Genomic DNA, 23430 nt, shown 5'->3' with positions numbered 1-23430 from the left:
TAGCCTTTGTCCTACAGCAGTTCAGGAACTTGGTATGACAGCACTGGCTACAGCAGCATTCACCTTTCCAGCAGAGCATGAAAATGAAAGGGAGATCCACACATTCCCCTGCATCTTCACTAGGCATATGACCACAGTTTCACTGGGAGGGCCATGGTCCATGTGTGGCATGGCCAAGTAACTTGAAAACTTCTTCTGGTTGGAGAGCTGAGGTTCAGCCTGGCTGTAGAGAGGGTGGAAAGGGACCCATTGCTCCTCTGTAGCACACAGAAAAGCCAAGGCCAGGTCTCCTCGTGCCCTGTTGGTGACTAGAAAAAGGTTCCCTTGTAGTCCTCTGCTCCAATGGACAAAACTGGTGCTGACAGATGCCTGAAATGCATCACTGGCACTCATGTGACGTGTAGCCAGTCACATGAGGTACAAGCTTGGGTACCATCTGTCAGTGGTCACCCTGGTCATATGGAGAGACCCACAAACCACACATATATGTTGGCCAAACAGCTGTGAAATCCTTATGAAAGAGATGACACCTCCCACCAGCATGGATGTGACATTCACAGCATTCCTTCTGCCTGGATGTGACAGGCAGTGATGTCTGATGGATAAGTCTAAGACTAGAAGGCTCCTCTGTCCTGGAGCTCTGGCTGTGTGGTTCCTCAAGCTTGCTGTCATTGCATGAATCACAGCCACCTCCAAGCTTGTGGAAGGGGCAAGAGCACATGTCTCATGAGATAGCCAGCTAGTTTTGTTTCTTCCTGTCTGCTCTAGGGCATCTCATCCCTGTTTTTCAAATGCTTTATTAGAGATGTCTTCAAGGATCCTACGTTTTTTCTGGGATGTGGTGACCATCTTCCTACTCATCCCTGCATATTTGCATATCCAAAAATATAATTGCTTTGAAAAATGTCAGCTGGACAACTTCCTCCATGTAAACATGGGTTCTTCAGCACTATTTGTTTGGGCACAGAAATGTAATTGTATGTGCACTTTCAGAAACTGAAGCTTGGGCACATCTCTCTCCAGTGAACATCATGGTTCTGTTAAACAAGTATCTAGGAAATCACAGATTACATGTTATTTAAACTTTACTCCATACACACACACAACCATCCCCTGATCTGAGCCAGCAATAAGAGATGAAGTGCTGCTGGTTTTGGGTAAGAAAATGAGACACTGATGGTTTATGAATGCACTGCATTTGCAAGGCAAGCTTTTCATGGGGGCGGGGCGGGGCAGGGGTGGTGGGGGGGGGTAGTCTACAAGGGTGGCTTCTATGACAAGCTTCTGGAAGCTTCCCCCATGTCCAATGGAGCAACTGCCAGTCAAGGCTAAGCCCATCAGCAGTGGAGGAAGCTCCTCTGGAGTAATAGAAGGGGAAGAAGTTACTGTGTAGGAAAGGAGAGCAGGAAGAGGAGTGAGAATATGTGAGAGAAGCAACTTTGCAGACACTAAGGTCAGTGAAGAAGGATAATGAAGAGATGTTCCAGGGACCTGGGGTAAAGATCATGGTGAGGCTGTTCTCCTGTAGCCCACAAAAGTCCACAGCAAAGCAGAGATCCACCTGCAGCCCCTGAAGAAATCCAGGCCAGAGAAAGGGAAGAGTGTGAGGAGCCCCTCCCCTGCAGAGAAAAGAGCAGCAGAGACAATGTGTGATAAACTGACTGCTGTCTTCTCCAGCTCCCTGCATTCTGGGGGGATGAGGTAGAGAAATTGGCCAGGAAAAAGGGAGACAGAGGGTGGAAGGTGATTCTTTAGCATTTAGTTTTATTTTTTATTACCCTACTCTGATTTGATTGGTAATAAATCCAATTGATTTCTCCTCCAAGTCAAGTTTGTTTTGCCTATGATGGTAATCAGTGAGTGACCTCTTCCCGTACTTATTTCAACGCACAAGAATTCTCTCCTCTGTTCAGCTGGAAAGCAGAATGACAGCTTTGAGGAGCACATGGTGTCCAGCCAGGGCTGACCCACCACAAGAGGCAACCATACAGCTGCATTTTAAGAGACCAGCCAACCCCCCCAACCTAGGGACAGCCATGGGTGCAAGGACAGAAAACAATGCTGAGGCAGTGCTCCAGTGTTCTGAGGTACACCTTGTGAGAGGGATGTGATGCCGTCCCACAGCTAAGACGACATTAAGGCCTTGGCATGCACGTCCAAAGCCTAGTTTTCCTTTCTCTTTCCATCATTTTTCCTTCACACTGGTAACAGCTTTACTGCATTGCTGTATCTCCAGATACCACATCACCCATTTCAGGGTTGCAGGCAGAGCATGAAAATAAGAGCTGCATGGAGTCCTGAGAGAGGGAATATACTTGCTCTCCTGAAGCCAGTGAAGATGACCCAGCACCCCAAACCCATTTTAGTTTTTGGAGCAGAGGACCATAGAGGCACTAAGTGTAGGGACCCTGGTGCCAAATTTGTCTCTGCAGTGGTCCAGGGAATGTACAAAACAGGAAAAAAGGGGTATGTGAGCACCACACCTTCCCAACAGGGCCATGAACAACTCTCAGTGTACAAACCACACCACAGGTTTTTAAATCAGACCTGCCAAACGCATCACTGCTGAAGGTCAAAGTCTGTGGGCTTATGCATCTGGGTCCCTCAGTCTGCAGGTAGTGCAGGAATGTGGAGGTTTGTGTGGCAGTTTCAGAACTACACAGAAATGTAGTCATTGACTTCCAGAAGAAAAGATGCAGAGCATGGTGGGAAGAAAAAAACTAGGAGAGGTCAGGAATTAAGGAAAAAAACAAAACAGGGAAGAGGATGACACTGAAAGAGAAATAAAGCAGAACAGCTCTGGGCAGCAGACAGTCAAAACCAATGTTTGTCATTAGTGCTAGTTTGTAATTTGAATGCAATGCAAAGAAAAATGAAGAACTGAACCTTATTCCCACACCCCTTCTCACACACTGCTTCTTGCAGGCAGCCCAGCGTGGTCTGCCAGCTGCCAAAAGGCACTGGACTCCTACACATTCGACTGGGAGATCAGAGCCAGGCTTAATGCAAGGACACCTGAATGGTGGCAGTCAGAACAAACACTTCAGGACCACAGAACAAGATTTGAGAAGGTAGCCAAAGATAATTACAGCTTGCATCTTCTCTATATTACATAAGCACCTGTGTGTGATGTCAATACTTTTAACGCAAATGTGAGCGTTAGTTCACTGGTAACACAACAACTCAGTGTATTTCATTCACAAACTTGCATTTAAGATGAAGAAAACCAAGAGAACCTGGCAAATTGTGCTAGTGGATTGGCTGAGCCCTGTGGATTTCCTGGAAACTCTCTGATGAAAAGGGTCCTGCCCACACAACAATGAACAGACTCATCTCTGGTGAAATATATACATTAGTCATTTCCAGGAACTAACTGTATTTCAGATAAATTCTAAATGAAAAGCACTGAACCAAATCCCTTGTGAATGGGAATTATGTGTGAAAGTTTTTGTAATAGGGAGCCTGCAGGGGTGGCTTCTGTGAGAAGCTGCTAGAAGCTGCCCCCATGTCCAATGGAGCCAATGCCAGCTGGCTCCAAGATGGACCTACCACTGGCCAGATGTGAGCCTGTCAGCAAAGGTGCTAGCACATCTGGCATAAGAGATCTAAGAAAACACCAAGGTCAGTGAAGGAGAAGGGGGAGGAAGTGCTCCAGGAACCAGAGCAGAGATTCCTCTGAAGTCTTTGGTGAAGACTACAATGTGGCAGTCTCTGCCACTGCACCCCATGGGAGTTCATGGTAGAGCAGAACCTACAGGACCAGCAGTCTGTGGAGGACTTCATGCCTAGAGCAATGGGATGCCCAGGGGAGGCTGAGACCCCATGGGAAGCTCATTCTGGAACAGGCTTCTGGCAGAACCTGAGGAGCCATGGAAAGAGGAGCTTGTACTGGCACAGGTTTGTTGGCAGGACTTCTGACTCCCCCAGGGAACCCCAGCTAGAGCAGTCTGTGCATGATGAATGGCACCCCAAAAAAGGGACCAACACTGGAGCAGTTCAAGAAGAACCCACACTGAAGAAACTCATGGAGGATAGTCTCCCACGGGAAAGAAGGGAGGGGTGGGGAAAGATGTTTTAAGGTTTGTTCCTATTTCTCATTATCCTATTTGTGATTTTAACTAGCAATACATTAATTTCCCAAAGCTGAGGCTATTTTGCCTATTACAGTAACACTAGTCTGTCCTCAACTCAACCCACAAGACTTTTGGTATAATTTCTCTCCCCTCTGCAGTTCAGAAGGGGGAGTGATAGAGCGACTTTGGCAGCCAGCCAAGGTCAACCCAGCACACCTGGAAGTAAAATACACATCAACTACTTTGTCATCTATGTAGACACCACATACACATTTATTCTGCATGGCCTGCTTCCTCAAAGACATCTCCACATGCATATCTCTACATGTCCTGAAACACCAGTGTTTGCCCATTATAAGGCCAAATCAGCAGATACTGTTCCCCAGACAAAATATTATGAAAATGCACATGTCCCAAAAAAGCAAAAATATCTCACATCCTCTCCAGGAGTTTCCTGGTCCTCCATTCTGCAGATACCCAGCACAAGCACAGCAACCACAAAGTGCTAAATTTCAGCTTCATGCTTTTGCACAGCCTTGAAATTCTCTTTTCCTCTTTGTCCACTGCTATCCTCAAGGTCAAAAGGTCAAGAGCCTTTTAATACCCTCCTGTGCCCCAATGACTCTTGCTCCTGAGTAGCAGCAGGGGACATTTGGCACAGACAGATTCAGCATCATTCCCTAGAAAAATGTCTTGTAGAAAAAATTCCAGGTCTGCTTGCTCCAGCCTGCTCTGCTACCCAAGGAAGAACAGAGGCTGGGAGCATGGAGGAGATGACTGAGTTTGAGACACTCAAGGCAAATACACAACAGGTGTTAGTCTTGACATGAGACCAGAGAGTGCAGATGAGCATTCCTATGCTCACAGACCTCCTGTCAGGGTACCTTCTAATAAAAGTCTCAAAAGTAGCAGTTTCATCAGCTCTAGAGCATTTTAAAATTCTTTTTTCCAAAGAACTTACTAAAAATGAAGCAAAACTGAGTGTGAGGGAAGTAACATGGATGTTTTCTTGATTCGCAGAGACGCTTTGTTAACCAACATCCCCATACCTCCTGCAAGGGGAGATGAACTGTGGCAAGATCTTTATTCCCTTTTTTTTTCACATTTTACTCAACTTCTCATTTTTAATCAGACATGCTACACAAAGCATTCAAAGGACTCTGGGCAATTACATCTGCAGTACATCAGCCTGGGAGAGAGAAAGAAGCATGTTTCCCCTGTGACTTATGCTGGCACAACACCTAGCACACTTATCCAATTATTAAACATTTATTGCACCTTTAATACATCAGTTACAAAAGCAAAATTTTCCAGAAGGGCAGGCTGGAAGGAAAGGGAAAGTACAATTAAAGGCTGCTGCTCTGTTGCAGTGTCAGGGCCAGGTGTTACACTCTCAATTTCCATTGTAGGACACTGGCAAATAACCTGGCTTTCCTATGGTAAAATCTGATGTTGCTATGGCTGGACTTGTTGCCTCTAGCAGCTTCCTAATTTCTGCAACTGGATGCACCATTTCTTAATGTTGGACACGACTGACCATCTGTGCCATGGCTGTAGTATTGTTATCCTTATAGCTGTGCCTTTTACTGAATGACACATTAGAGTGGTCAGGAGACTTAAGAGTGGTTTTAGGAGACAGAAGTTTGTCTTAGATATGGTCATGGGAGCTTGGAGAGGTTAACTTCCAAGAAATTAGCACAAGCTGCTGGATCTAGTTTCCTGCTCTTTCTTTCCTTTTCCATTTCCTTTGTTCTTCCTCTTCTTTGTCCCTCTTATTTTTGTGTTTCCTCACTCTCCATTGCATGCCTATGAGGAAATGGAACACCAGTGACTATTGTGCGCCAGAGTCCAAAGCCTGCCAAGAGCAGGTTTTTTGTTGGTTAATGGTTTGCAACACCACATTCAGGAAGGACGTCCAGCTGCAGACCTCCAGCCTACCCTGGGTCTCACCACTCCATGGCGTTTTCTCCACCCACCAATACACTCTGGCACACAAAGAAGAAAATACAAAGCAAGCCCTGTAAAGGAGATTCATGGCTCCAAAGCCTTTAAACCACAGACAGGTAAACAGATTTGGAAAGCCATGTGGAGCTGGGGGGAGCATCACACCAGGACCATGTGTCACAGCTTTGCCTCCTTCATCCAGATGGACACCATGATTTACAACCTGCCTCACTGATCATCCTGTCAGGGATTACTGCTGCCCACCTCTCCTACCCTGCTTCCCACCTCTCCCAGCAGCTCAGAAAGAACTGAAACTGTAATTTGCTCAGCCTCCCAAACCCTACTGCAGGTCTGACCCTGAGCACACCTTGAGCTCACCTCCAGCTGTGGGTGAAGCGCTTCCCTACTGCTTTTGCCCATGTTGCTCTCACCTAAGAGGTAACAGAAATCAATACAAGCAAAGCCCAAAAAAATAAAGGATGCCTTCCATCACGGTAGCCTTTTTAAAGGTGATTAAAACAAGGCAAATTGAATTCCCACCTGGATGTTTGTGATGATTGTGGCATAGCAAGAGCTCTCCAAAAATACAGTCCTTTTTACTGGCCTACACCTAAGCGGTACTGATTAATTCTCTTGAGGGCACCTAAATTTAGACCTTCTGACTTCCTCTCCCACATGTTTTCCACACACCCAAGGAGCACAGCAAATATATACTTATAGTGCATGGGTGGCTCAGGCATTTGTCTGTGTCTCCAGACCTTCTGCAAGAGAAACTATCTAGGGACTGATTTTTGAGGCTTACATTGCCTTTCCACTCTGTCCCTCCTCAGGCCACATTTTCTGATTTCAGAAGCAAGCAAACACACCTTCCTGATTGTTTTCAGTGCTTCCTGGTTCTCGGCCAGCCCACATTTGCAAAGAGCCATCTATTGGCCACCATCCTATCCAGTGACTCCTGGGTATGACACATCATACAGCAGTCTGCTGAAGCATGAAATTCACATGATTTTCAACTTCTCCACAGTCAACTCACATATTTTTAACATCCACTCTCCAGCAGCCTGGGGGAGAGATGTTGCATTTGTGGCTGTGAGGAAGGTGGGTGGGAGTGAGGGCACATGAGAAGCTGAGGCCCCTATGGTTGAGTGACTGTGTACATGGGACAGCTACAGCATTGTTGAGCTAAACAATGAGACATTCCACAGTTTAAAAAACAAAATGCAAAAATAATAAGAAAATAGGGTGTGTTTTCTGGGGGTGTAGATTTTTTTTCCCCATTTAGAGGACACACATTCCTCTGTACCATTTTTATTATGTTCTGCCATGATAGTAATTACTATGGTCTAAGAATCAGGCACAGATCACATAAATTATATTACTGTCCAGTTATTTTAGGCATCCATACAACAATCCTACAGCAACATGTTGGACTTCAAACTGCTGTATGCCTAAGCCTGTCAAGTCAAGTGACTGAGCACAGCAGGAGACAAGTGGCCATATATGGCACCTGAGAAGGGACACACTTCTCCTTCTAGTTTAGATAGGGTTTACCCACCCACACTTGCCTTTAGAAAGCTGTTGGTTTATAAGAATTTATTATCTGTGTGGGTTGTTCCCTGCCTTTGCTTGCACTGGCTTCTGCACCAGCCACACAATGCTTGGCTGAGATGGGGCATTCAGGAGTCGGACTTTGAAGGTAGTCTGGGCTTCTCATTTTATCCTGCCAGGCAGCCGGTTGTAGAGCAAGGTGCCTTGGCTGATGAGGAATTCCTGCTTTCTCTTGAGCCATTGGCAGCAGTTGCACCTCCCCAAAGCAGCACAGGGCACATGTACCAGCTGTGTCTGTCAGCCACAGGCACACGGACACAAGGGCAGCAAGGAAGAAAATATGAATGCCAACAGAAAAGAAAATATGAATGCCACCAAGCCTTCACGATGCTGCTTCCTGGCTCCTCTAGTGATGCCACCAAAGAAAAAAAGCGGAAGCTTATGGCATCTAACAGGAGGGGGAAGAAGCAGGGAGAGCAGCATTCAAAGTGCTTCCAGCAGACAAAACCCATCAGGTCTAGAAAGAGCTAGACAGGAGTTGGCCTGCTGTGGTGCAACTAAAGTTGAGCAAAGGGGATGCAACCACAGGGCCAGAAAAGAGCTTACTAGTTCTGCTGCAGTAGTAGACCACTGCAGACACACTTTGACACACTTTGACACACTTTGACACACACTTAGTAGACCACTTTTTAGACACACTTAAAATTACTTACTCAGTTTCCACCACAAGTAAAGCAACATATGAGAGCACATCCTGTTGGGATGCGTTGGTACCTGTATCCAAGGAAAACTGTCTTTTGTTTTATTTTTCAGGAAGAAGTGTAATTTTTTTATCCAGGACCTGCACTAACTCTTCCCATCCTCTGCTCAGATGTATCCCAGAGCAAATCTTTCACAGGCCGGTAACCCAGCTGCTAAAACCTGCATTTGTAACACACCCGGCACCAATATCCCAACGCCTAACCTTTCCTGTGTTCCGTGCAGTGGGCGCTGGAGTCAGCAACGTCCAGAGTCCAACATTAAACCCTACCGGCGCAACAGAAGGAGAGCAGGGCTGTGGCAGACCTGTTTTGCACTGTGGGGTGGGCAGTGGTGCAGCACGTGGTGAAACAAAGGATGTCTCTAAAACACAGAGAAATAAAGATAGATGGGAACTTAAGGTTCCACCAAGGAGTCCCCTCGGATGGGAAGCCTAAGTTGTTCCCATGAGGAGTCTTTCTGGTCCTGGCTGAGTCCCTCCATGAGGGGAGCTAGGGGAGACGGTCAGTGTTTAACTCCGGACAAGCACCGCTCGCCTGGCTGAGCCTTCTGCGCTGCAGAAGGGCCCACATCCCACAGAGAAACGGCGCCACTCCGTGCTTTTGGTGGTGGGAAGGAAAACAACAAGGGGAAAAAAAGGAAAAAAAAATATTCCCGTGATTTATTCCCGCCTTCCAGCTTTGCAGCAGCCCCACTCTGCCCGCATTACGGGCAACACGAGCTCCCTTTCTCGTAAGGCGAGCAAAACGCCGCGTCAGGCAGGGCCGCTCCGCGGGGGGACGCGGGGGGGGAGAGGGAGGGCCGAGCACTTCCTGCTCATCGTTACACAGCACTTTTCCAACCTTCCTGGGCTTTCCTTTCTTCCGCTGCTGCTGCCCCGTCCCCATGGCAGCCGGCAGGGACGCACTCTCCCCGCCCGGCCGGGCCTGCGGCCGCGGCTGAGCTCATCTACCCTCACTCCCCTCAGCGGGGCCCCCGGCGACCCCGGGCCCCAGCGGCGCCGTGGGCGGGGGCGCGCGGGGAGCGGCAGGAGGCGGGTCGGGCCCCGCGCATGCGCGGCGCGCCGCAGCGCTGGCCATAAAAGGGCGGCCGGGGCGGCGCGGGAGACGCGCTGGGACCGCGGGAGGCGAGGGAGGAATCCGAGCCGAGTGCGGGAGCGAAGCCCTTGGTTCCTTGCCTTTACGCCACCGACCCTCCTTTCCCAGCCATCGCCGCTATGGTGAAGATCGTGGGCAACCTGGTGAGTCCCATGGGCGAGGCGGCCATGTCCTTTCGCCGTGCGAGGGGCGGACGGCGGGACGAGCATCCCTCCCCGGCGGGCGGGCGAACGGCGAGGGAGCGCTGCTGGGGGCAGCGAGGCAGGCGGGGATCAGTGCTCGGGCTGCCCCGGGCTCTCGGGAGGCCTTGGCCTGCGGGAGATGGCGGGTGAGAGCCCGTGTGCTGCCCGGGCAGGCGGAGCCTGCTTCGCCCATGCGGCGCGAACGGGGGAAGCCGCGCGGAGGGCTCGGCCAGAGCGGAGGGGGGGAACAAAAAACTGCGCGACCTGAGGCTCCGGGGAGTCGGCATGAGCAGGGGGGTGATGCAATTTCACGTTATGACGGGTTGTTGCTCATCGCACTTTAAAGCCTTAAAGAACGCACTTTTAAGCCTAAAAAAACGTTCCGTTTCTCAAGCGGACAGCAGGGTAATAGAGCGACAGGAGGAGAGGACGCAGTCTCAAGCTGCGTCAGGGGAGATGTAGGTTGGACATTTAGGAGGACTTTCTGAAAAGTCAAGGTGATTAGGCTTTAGAATGGGCTTCACAGGGAGATGGTTGAGTCACCATCCTCGCTGATGTTTAAAGAAGAACTGGACGTGGCACTGAGTGCTGTGGTGTGGTTGACAGTGTGGTGTTGGGTCGCAGCTTGGAGCAGCTCGATGATTTCGGAGGTCTTTTCCAACCTAACTGATTTTGTGATTCAATACCTTAATTTAGCAGTCCTGTTTGGCTTATGTACTGATAGTGTGTAGGGGACCAGATGGCTTTCTTAGATTTTGGCCTAAGTTCTGTTGCATTTCGGAGCAGGACATAATGGAAAAGTTCATCCATTCTTGACTTGAAAGGAGCTGCTAGACCCCATTCCCCATACTTAAGCAGCAGGAGTTGCTGTCATAAGAAGTATTTCCCTTGTTATGGTGCTGTCTGACATATTCACAACCCTAATGCAGCACATCACTGTTTGGATGGTTCTGTGAATGCAAACACATCTGTGGCTCTGAGATACAAAATAGTAATAAAGCCTAGACCGACACATGGAGAATACTCTGCTGGTGATGAAATAGCATGTGGTCTTGTGCACAGCAGCTGATGTGGTTGATAGACAACAATAGAGTTTTTCTTAGCTGTAACTTAGGAACCCAAGTCTCAAAAAATATTCTCCATGCAAACTTAGCAAGCTCTTCATTTCAGGAAAAATCCTGTTGGGCTAGTCTCACCTTTTTGAACTTGAAATTTGCTGCAAGTATCAGTTTGATCTCATTTTCAGGCATCTGCAAGTGATGCTGTGTGGGCATCCTGTAAGGCCCCAAAAAGTTGCTCAACAAGGTCTTTAACAGGGCTTAGAGTTGTTCTTGTACTCTTAGACACAGGAGAAATACCATCAAAGATATTCTCAAGAGGTTAAAACAACAAAAAAGGCTTTACTGGCGACTTTAGAAAATCAGGGAATTTTGGCAAAAGGTTTAATGCAACATTCGGTCAACATAAAACACTTCTCAAAGCATTAACTTGGCCTCTTCAACTTAGCAAACTCTAAATCTGTTTGATTTCAAGTTACTTAAAAATTCTGTGAGGAGAGAATTAGAAGACGAAAAGAGAGAAAAGACATTAAAAAGGGCCCATATAGCTACTAACTGCTGGGTCCCAGCAGTGTTCAGCTAATAGAAATTCCAAGAGGAGGAAGGGTCAAGACATATGCTAGCAGCAAGTTTGGCCTTAAATACCCCTTGCCTCCAGTGTGCCCACGACAGGCAGATGCCGTGTGTCTGGGATACGGGCTTAGGGATGGGGGGTGTGGGGCAGTGCACTGCCTCACCAGAGCCAGGCCTGACCTGCCCCTTCCCCCACGCATCTGCACCTCAAATTATTTCGAGACCTCTGTCTTTCCAGTGTCTCACGCATCCAAGTTTGTTTTCTAAGCTGTGCCCTTCTTCACTTTAAAAATGAAAGGCATGTCAGACCTCTCCCACTGGACCGCACAAGTGGTGGGATCTGATACATAAATATACAAACTAACACTTGTGACCACGGCTCAAAAACCGGTGAATGCAGGAAGCTCTTCGAGAGGAACGAAATGCCTTGCCATTCAGGTCCTTGAGAGAGAATGGTGTGTGAATTCCACAACCTGGAATTGTTGTTCTGCTTTGTATCTCTTCCCCCTTCTCTGTTTATGGTGGCACAGAAGGGGCAAACTTTTGGTGTAAGGGTCAAGGTTTTTGTTACACACAGGAACAGGTTAAACATGGCAAGTCAAATCTGGCTCTGCTCTAAGTTAGCTAGGCTTCTGCTATTGTCCTAGCTATGAGCCTTTTTTAATAGTCTGCTGTAGTTAAAGCGAACTTTGGTTACGCATTCATGGACAGTGTGAGCTCAACAGTCATGCTGACAACAGCATTTTAACATCAGTGACACCCAGAGTATTCAAGCACAGTGCAGCTGGGATTTCTGGATTAATTCTGGTTTTCAGTAAAACAGGTTTGTATTCTTCTTGTATACAAAGGGGAAAACCCATTCTTGCACTGTCTGCACTTCGGTGAGTGAGAGCTAGATAGAGGTGGCCCTTTTCCCTGCACACCTCTTCAGAAACAGACTAGCTTCTGAAGAATGTCTACTTTCAGGGCGCTTGACTGCTCCCTCTGTAGTACCTGCTATAGCAGCACAGAGGGAGCTGTATTGATCGTTTTTTAGCGGCCCTGAGATGAGTGACTAGTGTAACTTGTAAGAGGGTTTTACCATGGGACATACTGCCTTTTATAGTCAAAGCTAATGAGGTGTATAAACTTCAAAAGCCACTTATTGTGGCTGTCAAAGCTTTCCTCTTCATTCTAGCTGCCTCTCTTGTTATTTAAGTTAAAGAAAATGCTGAAAAATTGCAGCTTTTGCTATAAGTGATAATTTTAGAAGTGGCCTGTGCTAGGGAGTTCAGGCAGTTGAACCTTTGCTTTGTTTATGCTAGCTTCTGTATTTAAAAGCCTCGCTAAATTACATAGTAACCATTGGCAGTCAGCCGATGATTGGGCAGTTCAAGGGTGACTTGATATGTGTTGAAAATAATGTTTACAACCAAGCTTTAATCAAATAAGCCAGATAGTATGGACCTGTATTATCTGTTGCTGAGGGCAGCAGACTCCTCCTTTCAGCACCATCTGAAGGAGGCCAGCAGCCTCCTTTTTGGAGCCCTACCTGGTGCTGGGAACCTTTGGGCCACTAGAGACTTTCATTGTTAGAGCTTCTTACTTTGTGTTTGTTGAAGGTAGCATGCCCTTTTCTGCTGAACGACAATACAAGTAAAACGGGGTCTTGTGTGTGCTCAGAGAGGTTGTAGTTAAATATTTAAGGGAAAAACAAACAAACAAAAAATCAAACCAAAAACCCCCCCTCCCAGAAAAAACATCACCACAAAGAACAAACCAATATTGACCAGCATGCTAGCTGAGGTTTCCCCTAGTGAGCTGCTACCTGGAGAAAATGCTGTTTAACAAAGCATGAGAAATAGGCTTGTGATGGCAGGTTCCCCTTCTGGTAACAGAGATTTAGTTTTTCATAAAAAAGCTTGTCACTTTACAGTTAACATTAAAGACAACTAGTGAAGTCAGTTGGACTGGTCAAGCAGCTTGTTTTTTGTTTTGCGCCTGCTACTACTGTCTTCCTTCCTCCAGGGAAATTAAGCTCACTAGAAAAACCTTCAGAACTTCTCACTGTTTCAATATTTTTTAACTTGCAGGGGTAACACCTTTGGACCCAGCATCTTATTTCATTGTCCTGCAACAATTTTGGCTGATAGTAGAGATGATTTGCAGGGTAACACCTGATTTGTAGTCTGAATCAGGTCACCAGTGGTGAATGATATATGTGACCAGCTGTAATTATGATGCTGTCCCACTTTCCCTTTGTTCTGTGCAATAACAAACCTCAGGTGTGTGGCCATATGATGAACACATTCCAAAGCTGGCTTCCTTTTACAGAATACAGTAATTATGCAGCTGGACAGGAGACTTAGGGGTTAAAATAGGATCGTCTAACTGGCAGCTGCGGAAGTGGATTCAATAGAGTGGTGCTCTTACAGTGCAGAGGTCTGAGAAGCTATACCAAAAATCAATAGCAGGATTTCAAGGCCAAAAGTAGTGAAGCTTGATTGAGGAATTTATAAGTACTGGGAGGGAGCAGTGAGTGTGGATTGCTGTGTGCAGGAACACTAAAACATTGTAGGTGGGAATGGGCACAGGAATGCATACTATGTCAGTACAGGAGTAGGGGAACCTAGGGAGACAGGAAAACTTGACTGTTCCTGTCTCTTTCAGAATGAGAGTAGGTGGTTGGAGTGTTACTATTGGTCTTGTAGCAGAGTAGACTGTGACTGTACAAGATGCAAGGATAGAAAAACCACTATGTGCCTCTGAAGAGAGCTATGTGGGGAGGGAAGTCTGTTAACAGGGAGATGTAATGCTGAGTGTATTTGAAGTTACAGGAAGCTGTGAAGACTTTCACATAGGATTATGCATACATAAGAATGCTCATGCAGGATCTCTGCTTCCTTGTAAAATATATTCATGTCCAGTTTGACTTTGGCTCCTCAACTGCGTGGCATTCTTTAGCTTACTAGAGTCAAGTTGCAGCTTATTGTGGCTGATTGCAGAACCAGGTATGAATTAGTTAACCCCTGCACTTCAAAACGAACCCCTGTGTACGTCTGGCAGTAACCATACTACTTTCAGTTAGATGTTGCTGACAGGATTCCAGTGCTTTGCTCCATTAAGCTGGGAGAGACTAAAGCAGCTCTCTTTTTAAGTTTATACCAACAGCTCTCCTGAAGCTTGATTGCCAAGACAACAAAGTTGAAAATTATTGAAGTGTTATACTTCCTTTGACATAGACAGTATCAGAATGTAGGTGATCAGCACTTTCTGCTTCTGCTTGAGATATTTGTTTGCCTTTTGCTAGAATGCAAGTATTTATTGCTTTTAATGTCTTTCAGTTCTGTTAAAGCATTCACTTTTTGACCAGCAAAAATGAGTAATGGCATGTAAGATGTTTAGTTCCAAGAAATATTGTCCAGAGATGATTTGTGTGACTAAGTGCAACACAGACTGGAAGACTCAGAATAAGTATTGGGTGTTTACTTGTGTAGTCTATGTAGTAGTAGTAGCATTGCTACTTGTGTAGTATGTGTAGCATTGCTTTGGCTAATGATGTCAAATGTGGGTTCACTTGGCAAAATAACTATCCTATGAGGTTGCTTTCAAAAACATGCTTTAGAATAAAACACACAATATAATTTTAATGTTAGCCATTGATTGGAAAAGTCACCAGAGTGGATGACTGTACAAAGGTTTGTGTCTGTCCTTTCCAAATTCTGCAGATGAAAGTCTGTTCCAGATGAAGATGAAAGTCTTACTGCCAAGATGAAATGAGAAAATGGATTATAAAATCTAAGGATTGTATTTTGGGGATAACACAGAGCTATCAGAGTTGAGCATCACGAGTAGAGAATTTCTATCTTGTTTCCACAATTCCATGAGTTTGAGCATTGTGGTTGTTTTCTAATTGGTGAGACATAGGACACTGACTGCTGCTAGCACCAAGAAAAACAATTCATACTGAAGCACAAATGATGGTACAAATAACCCAGTTAAGTGTTTAAGACTTGCCATAATGATTAGTGTGTTAGGTCTGAGAGCAAGCCAGCACTGGGATTAGTCTTACATCATTTAGGAAAGGAGGGGGAAATCATCAATGTGTTGTGGTTTTTTTTTTTTTTTTTTGTAGGTTGAATTTCAGGCAGAACTGCAATCTGCTGGTGAGAAGCTTATAGTAGTTGATTTCTCTGCCACATGGTGTGGACCATGCAAAATGATCAAGCCCTTTTTCCACGTAAGTAGTTTTTCTGGGTTTATTTCTGCATTAAATTGTATATAAATGTTTGTGTTGCTTGAACATGGAGGAAAGTTTTTTTGCCTTATGCAATTTTAAGTCTACCAAGTGAAATAGACTGACCATTGATATAGCTGGGAACTAATATGAGGTTTAGCTTTTGTCCTGGTGCTTACATGCATTTTGGGTACATGGAGACCTGCCAGTTGCATTGCAACCTTCTGTACACGGTTAATGTAACTCCTCCAGCTATGTTTAGGTGGCCGTGTTTGAGAAGCTGTAGCATCTTTGGGTGATTAGCTGAAGGCTGCAAGAGAAGGCCTTCCACCTATGTCTTAGCATATTTTGGGTCTTTGTGGGGAGAATGTGTTTCCACAGACTCTTCCAGAAACATTCGACAGCAGAACAGAAAATTTTTGCTCTGGTAGTCAAATAGCTGCTTTAAGATGATAAAGGATGTTTCACTAGCAGTTTAAGCAGCACCAGGCTTTCCATTTATACAAATGCATCTTTTCAGGAAGCTTTCCTGGGACACTGTAACTGCATAATTCTTTTTATTTCTTTCTAGAGTTTGTGTGAGAAGTATGGTGATGTGATATTCATAGAAATCGATGTGGATGATGCCCAGGTAAGGTCTGGGGTGGTCCTGAAGGAGGACAGCTAAGGACTTCATGCAAGTGACAGCCAAGAATTCAAAATGTCTTCACACATTTTGAATCAAAATCTAAAACAAAACAAGAGTTTACTTCAACTTAAAATTGAAACATAGGGATTTAGCTGGAAAGAATTAGTTTTTTTGTAGGGAACACCTGAACAGAACTATCTGCTGGTTAGCAGCACTCTTGAAGTCCTATGGCATGTGTTGGATAACTTGGAAGCAATGACCCTTTACTTTGGGAAGGAGTGTTGGTCTAAGGTCTTAAGCTGCTTTGATGCAATCTTCCTTAAACCTAATGGTTCACAACTACTGATCTTTCTGGTCCCTCCACTGCTCTTGGCACTTTTTCCTCTTTCATTAAAAATGAAATTAGGTCTTTAATTAGGGAATTAAAAATGAATTAAGTGCAATATAATGTCTGCTGTATTGCAGTTTCAACATTGTCAAATAGGTACTTGAAAAATATCATGTGGAAGTCCAAGAGTTGCCACAGGGCTCTTGAGTCTTACAAGCAGACATGTTTTGATGCGGAAGTCTGGCTTTTTCCAAGCACAGAGTACAGGTTAAGGTCTTTGCTATTGCATGAATTAAGTGTTGAAGAAGGGATCTTTAAGGTTTACTTCAGGGAGATGTTAACACTGCACTGGTTGTGCTAGTGATGAACTAGCAGAAGTTCTTTTGCTTTGTCTTGAACAGCAATGGCTTTACTCCATCACCTAAACAGAAGTCAGCTGGAGTGGGTTCTAAATTTAACATACTTAAGAATGCCCAGTTGAAGATGGTTTTTTGTCTCTTCCAGGATGTTGCTTCACACTGTGATGTGAAGTGCATGCCAACGTTCCAGTTCTACAAGAATGGAGAGAAGGTAGGCTCTGCCTTTTTGGAACTGGGGCAGGAAAGATAAACACTTGAAAGAAGATTGGGAATGTTGGACTACTTAGTCTGCTTTCTCTTGATTATGTCTCTATGGTACCACTAGCATTAAGACACTCCTGAGAGCAAGCAAGTTCATCTTAGTACCACAGCAGATGTAACCAGCAGTTAACTGGTGATGCAAACTCTGTTGTTCACAGGCAGTGAACTGAGTTAGTTACAGGTCAGTCTTACAGACAGTTTCATGAGAGACCATGGGGTGAGATGTCTGTGTTAAGACTGTTTAACACCCTGTTTATCTGCCTAGCACCCTGCCTTTTACTTGGCCAGTGTTTGTTATCTTGTTGCAGCTTGTTTTGAAGAGAGAAATGACTATAGGTGCCTATGGAATCCTGCCCAATCAGAAGTCTCTAACCTGGTTGAGGTTATATACAACAAGCCGCTGTTTAGTTTATTTCACAGAGAGGCTGTATAACCTTTGACGTGAAGGTCCTGTCCCTCTTTAAGGACTGAGCTGACCTCTTTTGTCTGCTCTGCCAAGAGATGGATGAGATGGGATGCAGATTGTGCTCTGACAGCACAGCGTGCTGCCTGTGCAGGGTAGTTTGAGTAGCTCTCCGCATGAACTTGCTGAGCTGATTGTGTTGTCTTTAGGCTTCTAGTTTGCTAAGCAAGCTGAAGGTAGGCTTTTCTGAAGGAAAACAGTGCTTTGGGTGTAAGTTTTGTGACTGAAGGTGATGGAATTGCACCTTGGGTGGTTGAGTGTCACAGGTAGGGTGACTTTCAGTTCAGTATGGGGTCAGTATGAACCTTTGACAGTTCTGTTAGACTGAACTTCTGCAACTTCATGATGTCATTGGAAAAATTGTGATTACAGTGTGACAGTCAATGTGTGGCTTTTTGTATCAAGCAAGCAGTTTCATGGCCTGTAGTGTAGTCTGCTCTCTGCCTTCCATCCCTGTAGATGCAGGAGGACAGAACTGCAGTTATTAAAACAGCTGATGAATGTTGCCTCTATCTTTCTGCTCTATAAGTAGCAAGAAGATAATTTCTCACAGGAGAAGCCAGGCACAAGGGTAGGTCATTTGGAATAGTCCTTCCAGAACTTGATTGGTAGGGTCCTGAGCAACTCAAGGTGACTTAGAGCTACCTTTGATATGTGGGGACCTTCAGAATCCCTTCAAGCCTCTTTTTGAGTCTAACATAATACTGACCCAGGATTAATGGTAGTCTGGAAGTGAAGTTTGATAGTCTTCTGTCTCAACTTTTGCATGAGTTGAATTGAGTAGGAAATAAATGTATGAACATCTGCAAAATACTGTGTTTTGAGAGTGGGAAAAATTTTAGTTTTTAGCAGAGTTGAATAGGTGTGTATGTAACTGGATGCTCTGCAACTGATGTTAAGAAGCATTGAATGCAGTTCTAAAAATCAATCTCTCTTTACAGGTGCAGGAGTTCTCTGGGGCCAATAAAGAGAAGCTGGAAGAGACCATTAAAAGTCTACTCTAATCTCCAGCCATGAAGACATTGAAGTGTGACTGCTTTGGCTAAATTACAGCCTGCAACTTTTCTACTTAAAAAAAAATAAACAAGCTAGCTAGATTAAATGATACAAACTATCTTCTTGGTCCATGTATATGAATAAAATAAAGTATAAACTCTTCACTTATGGATATTGTTATTTGTTTAACAAAAAGCTTAAGAATTTCATAATGTCAGGTGAGTGTCAGGTTTTGCTGTGTTAAAAGAGTACTTCTCAAAGGCAACCTCATCTATTGTTGGCTTGGGATCCATGACAGTTGCTTTAGGAGGAGTCTGCTGCCACCCTACTCAGATGGCAGTTGCTATGCTATAATCTAGTTTACAAATACCAAAAGAGGAGTTGGAGAAAAGAGAGTAGTCACTGGGTGGCATACTTCTTTCTTTCATTACATCTTTTTAGTTAAAAGATTTTTAAAATGTTTCAAGCTGCATTTTAGAGTTCAGAGCTCAGACTTGTCCTTCCAGAGCATTATACCAATCCTACCATTGAAGTGCAAGGTAGGACTTCGACTTGCTGTCTTTTTGCCTTTTCAATTTACCTTGCCATTTGTATGTGTACTTTCTGGTTCTATTAGTAAAGAAGTCTGTTTAGTCTGAGTTGGGCTGCTTTGTTCCTAGGCATTAGTCTGGAACAAATGACTGAAGAAGTAAAACTTGTAATGTCTTATGGTCAAGAGAATTTTAGATTTATGTACTCTTGTAATTTTCATTTGATTGCACTGTTGCACTCTCAGAACACATTTGACACTGTGTTGGACAGTAAACTGGACTCTGTGGTCCTCCAATCTTGAATCAGGCTGTCTGGATGAATGCTGACTTGCCAGCCTTTTTGTACCTGCCATTCACTTACTCTTGGCACTGTAACCAAGGGAACAGTGTTTTTTCCACTGTATCAAAATTGCTTCCTTGCTGGCTTGGATGTCCTGTATAAAAACTCAGTGAAGAAGGGAGCAGGGCTGTAGCTATGAGTGAGTACAGCTTAGTGAGCTGTGCTGCTCACTGAATATCACTCATGGAAAACCTAGACTTCCTGCTGCATATGCAGACAATGTGGAATGAATAAGCCTCTTGTCTTAGTGGTAGGAAACTCACCCATGACTCAGCCTTACACTCACTTCACAAGCATGCATGAATTTCTTGATGGCTCTGGAGGACTGGGAGCCTTGAACAGCTTAATGTATATGTTCCTAATTTGAAACAAGATTTTTCTAGTCCAAGAAGTGGCCACACCCTTTACTTGAGAGTGAGCCATCAAGGCTCTTCTTGGATGTAAGTTCTGAGTTGTGATTATGCAATGAGAAGAACATGGAAAATATTTTCCATATCGTTCTGGCTATTTGACTAAGAGAAGTGCAGCTGCATGTTTGAACTGTTCAAAGGTAAATGGGAAACCACTACCCCAAGTGGTGGGTGCCATGAACAGACTAGTGAGGAGAGAATAAAATGAAGCTGTAGCAAGAATGCACTATGAACACATGCTATCTGCAAACAAGCATTGCTTTTGAAAGCAGTTTCTGCATGCCCTACTTAATCCCTTTGGGCAGTAACTGTGAACAAGAAAGGTTAAAAAAATTCCTGCTGAAAGTTCCAGATGAAGTTCAATAAGAGGCCCTGGCATCCCACTTCATCCTTAAATAATACTGAAGTGTGCTACCACGTACAGTATTTCTGCTGAGGCAAGACCAGACCAGGTTGTTGCAGGGGAAAAGTGTGGTCAGTGGTGCTTTGCTGCTTGTGTGTTGAATTTAACTTAACACTTCGTTTAGTTTTTTAGTAAAATTATACTCAGCAGTAGCCTTGGACAATCCAGGTGACAGTGACTGGAAATTCAAGTTGTGATTGGAAAGACCAGAATAGCTGGAATACCACTTGTGCTGAAGCAAGGGGTGCAAAGCAGTTCTTAAAACAGCAGCGAGTTCAGCTTCCTGTGCTGCAGTATCTTCCCCTCCCAAGAACTGGTATGTAGGCATACTGTGATGAAAATAACTTGCATAGCCTAATTTGAAAAGTGTTCTTTAAGGCTTGGCTCTTTGAGGAATATGCAGTGAGGATCTCCATGTTAGGTAAACTTTCTCTTTAAAGGAAACACATAGTCCTCAAATGCAAAGCTATACCAGAATGTGACTGTAGTTGGTCCTTGCCAAGGATGGAAAGCAAAGCCTATGCTTTGTTTTGGTTATATATAAGGAGCCTGGGAACTCCTCCTAGGAACCCTGGGAGGAGAGAAATCTAGTTCAGGATGGGAACTGGCTTGAATCTTTCAGCAGGCAAGGACAGGGTGGGTGTTTCAGTCTTTAACAAGCCTAGGTATAGCAAAGGTTTTGTTCTAAATGGAATGAGTATGACTATCCTTGCTAAAGCCTAGGGCATATGCCCTCCCACAAGTATTAAGTAATAGAGAGCTGGCTAGGTGCATTTTTTTGTTTGTTTTTCTGTGTGAAGGTGTGAGGCCAGTATTGCTGTGTGCCAGGCAGTAGCACAGCATTCACTCCTTCATTAAACTCTGTGGTCTTGCATGAACAGAATTAGCTGCTTTGATCCAATGATGTGCAAAGATGCCTGTAAGAGGGAAGTGGGTAGATAGCCAACTGACTTGAATGTTTGGTAGACTTAATGTACGTGGCAGAGAAAAAACAACATAGAAAGGTTTCTTTTGGGAATAAGGGTTTCGGGAAGAAGTTTTTCCCCTCAAGCAATGACTACAGTCTGTGTCATTTGGGTATGAAATAGGTGGGATGTGTCCCTTGCTGTCAAACAAGAAAAACAAGATGTTTTTGTATGCAGGCCTGTTACATAGCTTGCTTGTAATGGGCTGGCCAACAGGAAGAGAAGTACTTCCTTGAGTACAGCAATTAAAACACATAGCTGGAATAATTAAGCTTAATAAGAGAGGACTAACATGAAAGGAAGGGCCAAGAGGTCACAGTGAATGGACATGTGAACTGTGCTTGATCAAATTGCAGTGGCATAGTGACACTCCTTACCACCCTCCAGGGGTTCTGAAAGGACTGTTGTGCACTTGAGAAGTGTGTGTCATGCATGTGAGGTGCTCAACCACCCACATCTCCAATCTCTTGCAGCAGTCAACCTAACTGCAACTACAGCTAGCCATCTGCTTTCCCTTCTTATCTTGACCTGAATGAAGACTTTAATTCCCCTCTGGAATGATTCCAATAAGAGTACTGGTAATAATTTCAATGTTTAATTTCTTAACTGTTCATACATTAAAACTAGTTTGATCTACCAAGCTAAAAATTACATTTTTTTTTTTACCAATGCCAACTGGCATAGCAGCTCCTCTGTGTTGTCCTCTATTGACATGCAGCTTTCAGCCACCAAAGGAATTGGCTTGAGGAGCGTACTGTTGAAATCCTTGCTGGATTAACTCTGTTGTGTTAGTCCCTGGCCCTTGTTGAAGGGTGGGAGAGTCTGACCTGGTGAAGGAGCAAGATGCTTTTTCCCATATGCTCTTGTTCCTTTCTCACTGCAACTATAGTTTAGAGCTTTTATTTAAACTCATATCACAGAGGGCTTGGCTTTGGCCATTGGTTAAGTCCCCTTTGGAGCTGGCTGTCACTGGGTCTATCTGATGAGGTGGCAGCTTCTGGTCCTCACCAGAAGCCACCCCTGAAGCCTCCCCAGTAACAAAACCTTGGTAAGAATGAACTAGGTGAGTTTGAGAAACTTGGAAACACCTGAGGAGGTAGTGGAGATGGACATCCACCTGAAATGCAGTTTTTCCTCCTACGGTCCAGGTTGGTAGACAGACAAGGTGAGGGAGGCATGGGAGCTGCATGAAGTTCTATTTCTACCTGCAGCTGACAAACACAAGCTTGTGCCATGCAGATCACCACAAGGTGGCCACGACTGTCTGTGGGTTTTATACAGTGCGTATACACAGGCAGGCTCTGTGAATGCCTTGTGTTTGTACCTCTCTGACAGTGCTGGGGTGATGGTTGTACCTTCAGGCAATGGGCTAGAAGGGAATGGCATGAGGGAAGGTGCGCTCCTGCTATCTGGTGGCACTATCTGCCTGGCTTACAGGAATTGAAGTGCATTTGTCATGGATGTAACAGACTCTGGGGAGTGGTGAAGCTAAGCACTAGAAGGCATAGGAGGAAGAGTTTTAGACTAGACTTGGGTCATCTCCCCTCTACTTGAATAAGCCCATGACATTTGCTCAGGGAGACAATGAAGTCTGGTATTTCAGCTTTCTTTGTTTCTAGCTCCTCTGAGTGAGAGACTTAGGGGAGAGCAAGGACACACACCATGAATAGTACTGTGTCTGTTAATCCTGCTGATAAGGGTGCAGCTGTAGCACCACTCTGCAGGGTTGCTCCAAAGGAGGCTGAGCCCACACTGAGCTAGTGATGATGGGCTGAGGATAGGGACAGGAGGCATCTCCCTACACTGTAGGTAATGGCCAGCAGCAAGCTAACCTGTCTGGAGCAGATGGTGGAGGTGAACAATTAAAGTAAGGGGTCAGGGTCATAGGAGCAAGATAAAAGCAAAGGATCGGAGGTATGGCTTGCTTGCTCCTGTACAGGCAGAGGTGGTGGCAGATTTAAGGTTGGATTTGATCCAGCTGGGGAATAGATCTCACCTCATAGAAATGGATGCTGTGGCTGGGCCATGGTGTGTCATGACTCCTCCTGTGGGCACTGACCCTGGGAGGACCATGAGAGAAACTCATGAGGCAGCAATGGATTCCAGGGATAGCTCCCTGGTTTCAACAACCCACGGCCCTTTGCAACAATTCCCAGTGCTTCCAGAGGCCACCTTTGGTGTGGCAGGCCATGGTGAACTCCTCAAGGAGGTACCCATTATGTCCTGAGCTCAAACAAGTTATTGCCACCAGACCCAGCTTGATGTTGCTTAGGAACAGGACATAAAAGTTACGTATT

General features: G+C 45.1%; 1 protein-coding gene across 1 annotated transcript; it reads left to right on the top strand.

The window, feature by feature from the left end:
* The first annotated feature begins 9398 nt into the window (after window positions 1-9398).
* LOC139588806 (thioredoxin) lies at window positions 9399-18649 on the top strand. Its single transcript, XM_071424472.1, has 5 exons — window positions 9399-9564; window positions 15349-15453; window positions 16022-16081; window positions 16911-16976; window positions 18431-18649. Exons 1-5 carry the CDS (start codon window positions 9541-9543, stop codon window positions 18491-18493), a joined length of 318 nt encoding a protein of 105 aa, XP_071280573.1. The 5' UTR covers window positions 9399-9540; the 3' UTR covers window positions 18494-18649.
* The last annotated feature ends 4781 nt before the right edge of the window (window positions 18650-23430 follow it).

The sequence above is a fragment of the Agelaius tricolor genome, unplaced genomic scaffold (assembly GCF_023055355.1).
Source record: "Agelaius tricolor isolate 1412-34295 unplaced genomic scaffold, bAgeTri1.0.p SCAF_4, whole genome shotgun sequence".
Lineage (NCBI taxonomy): Eukaryota > Metazoa > Chordata > Aves > Passeriformes > Icteridae > Agelaius > Agelaius tricolor.
This window is presented reverse-complemented; position numbering and strand designations above follow the sequence as displayed.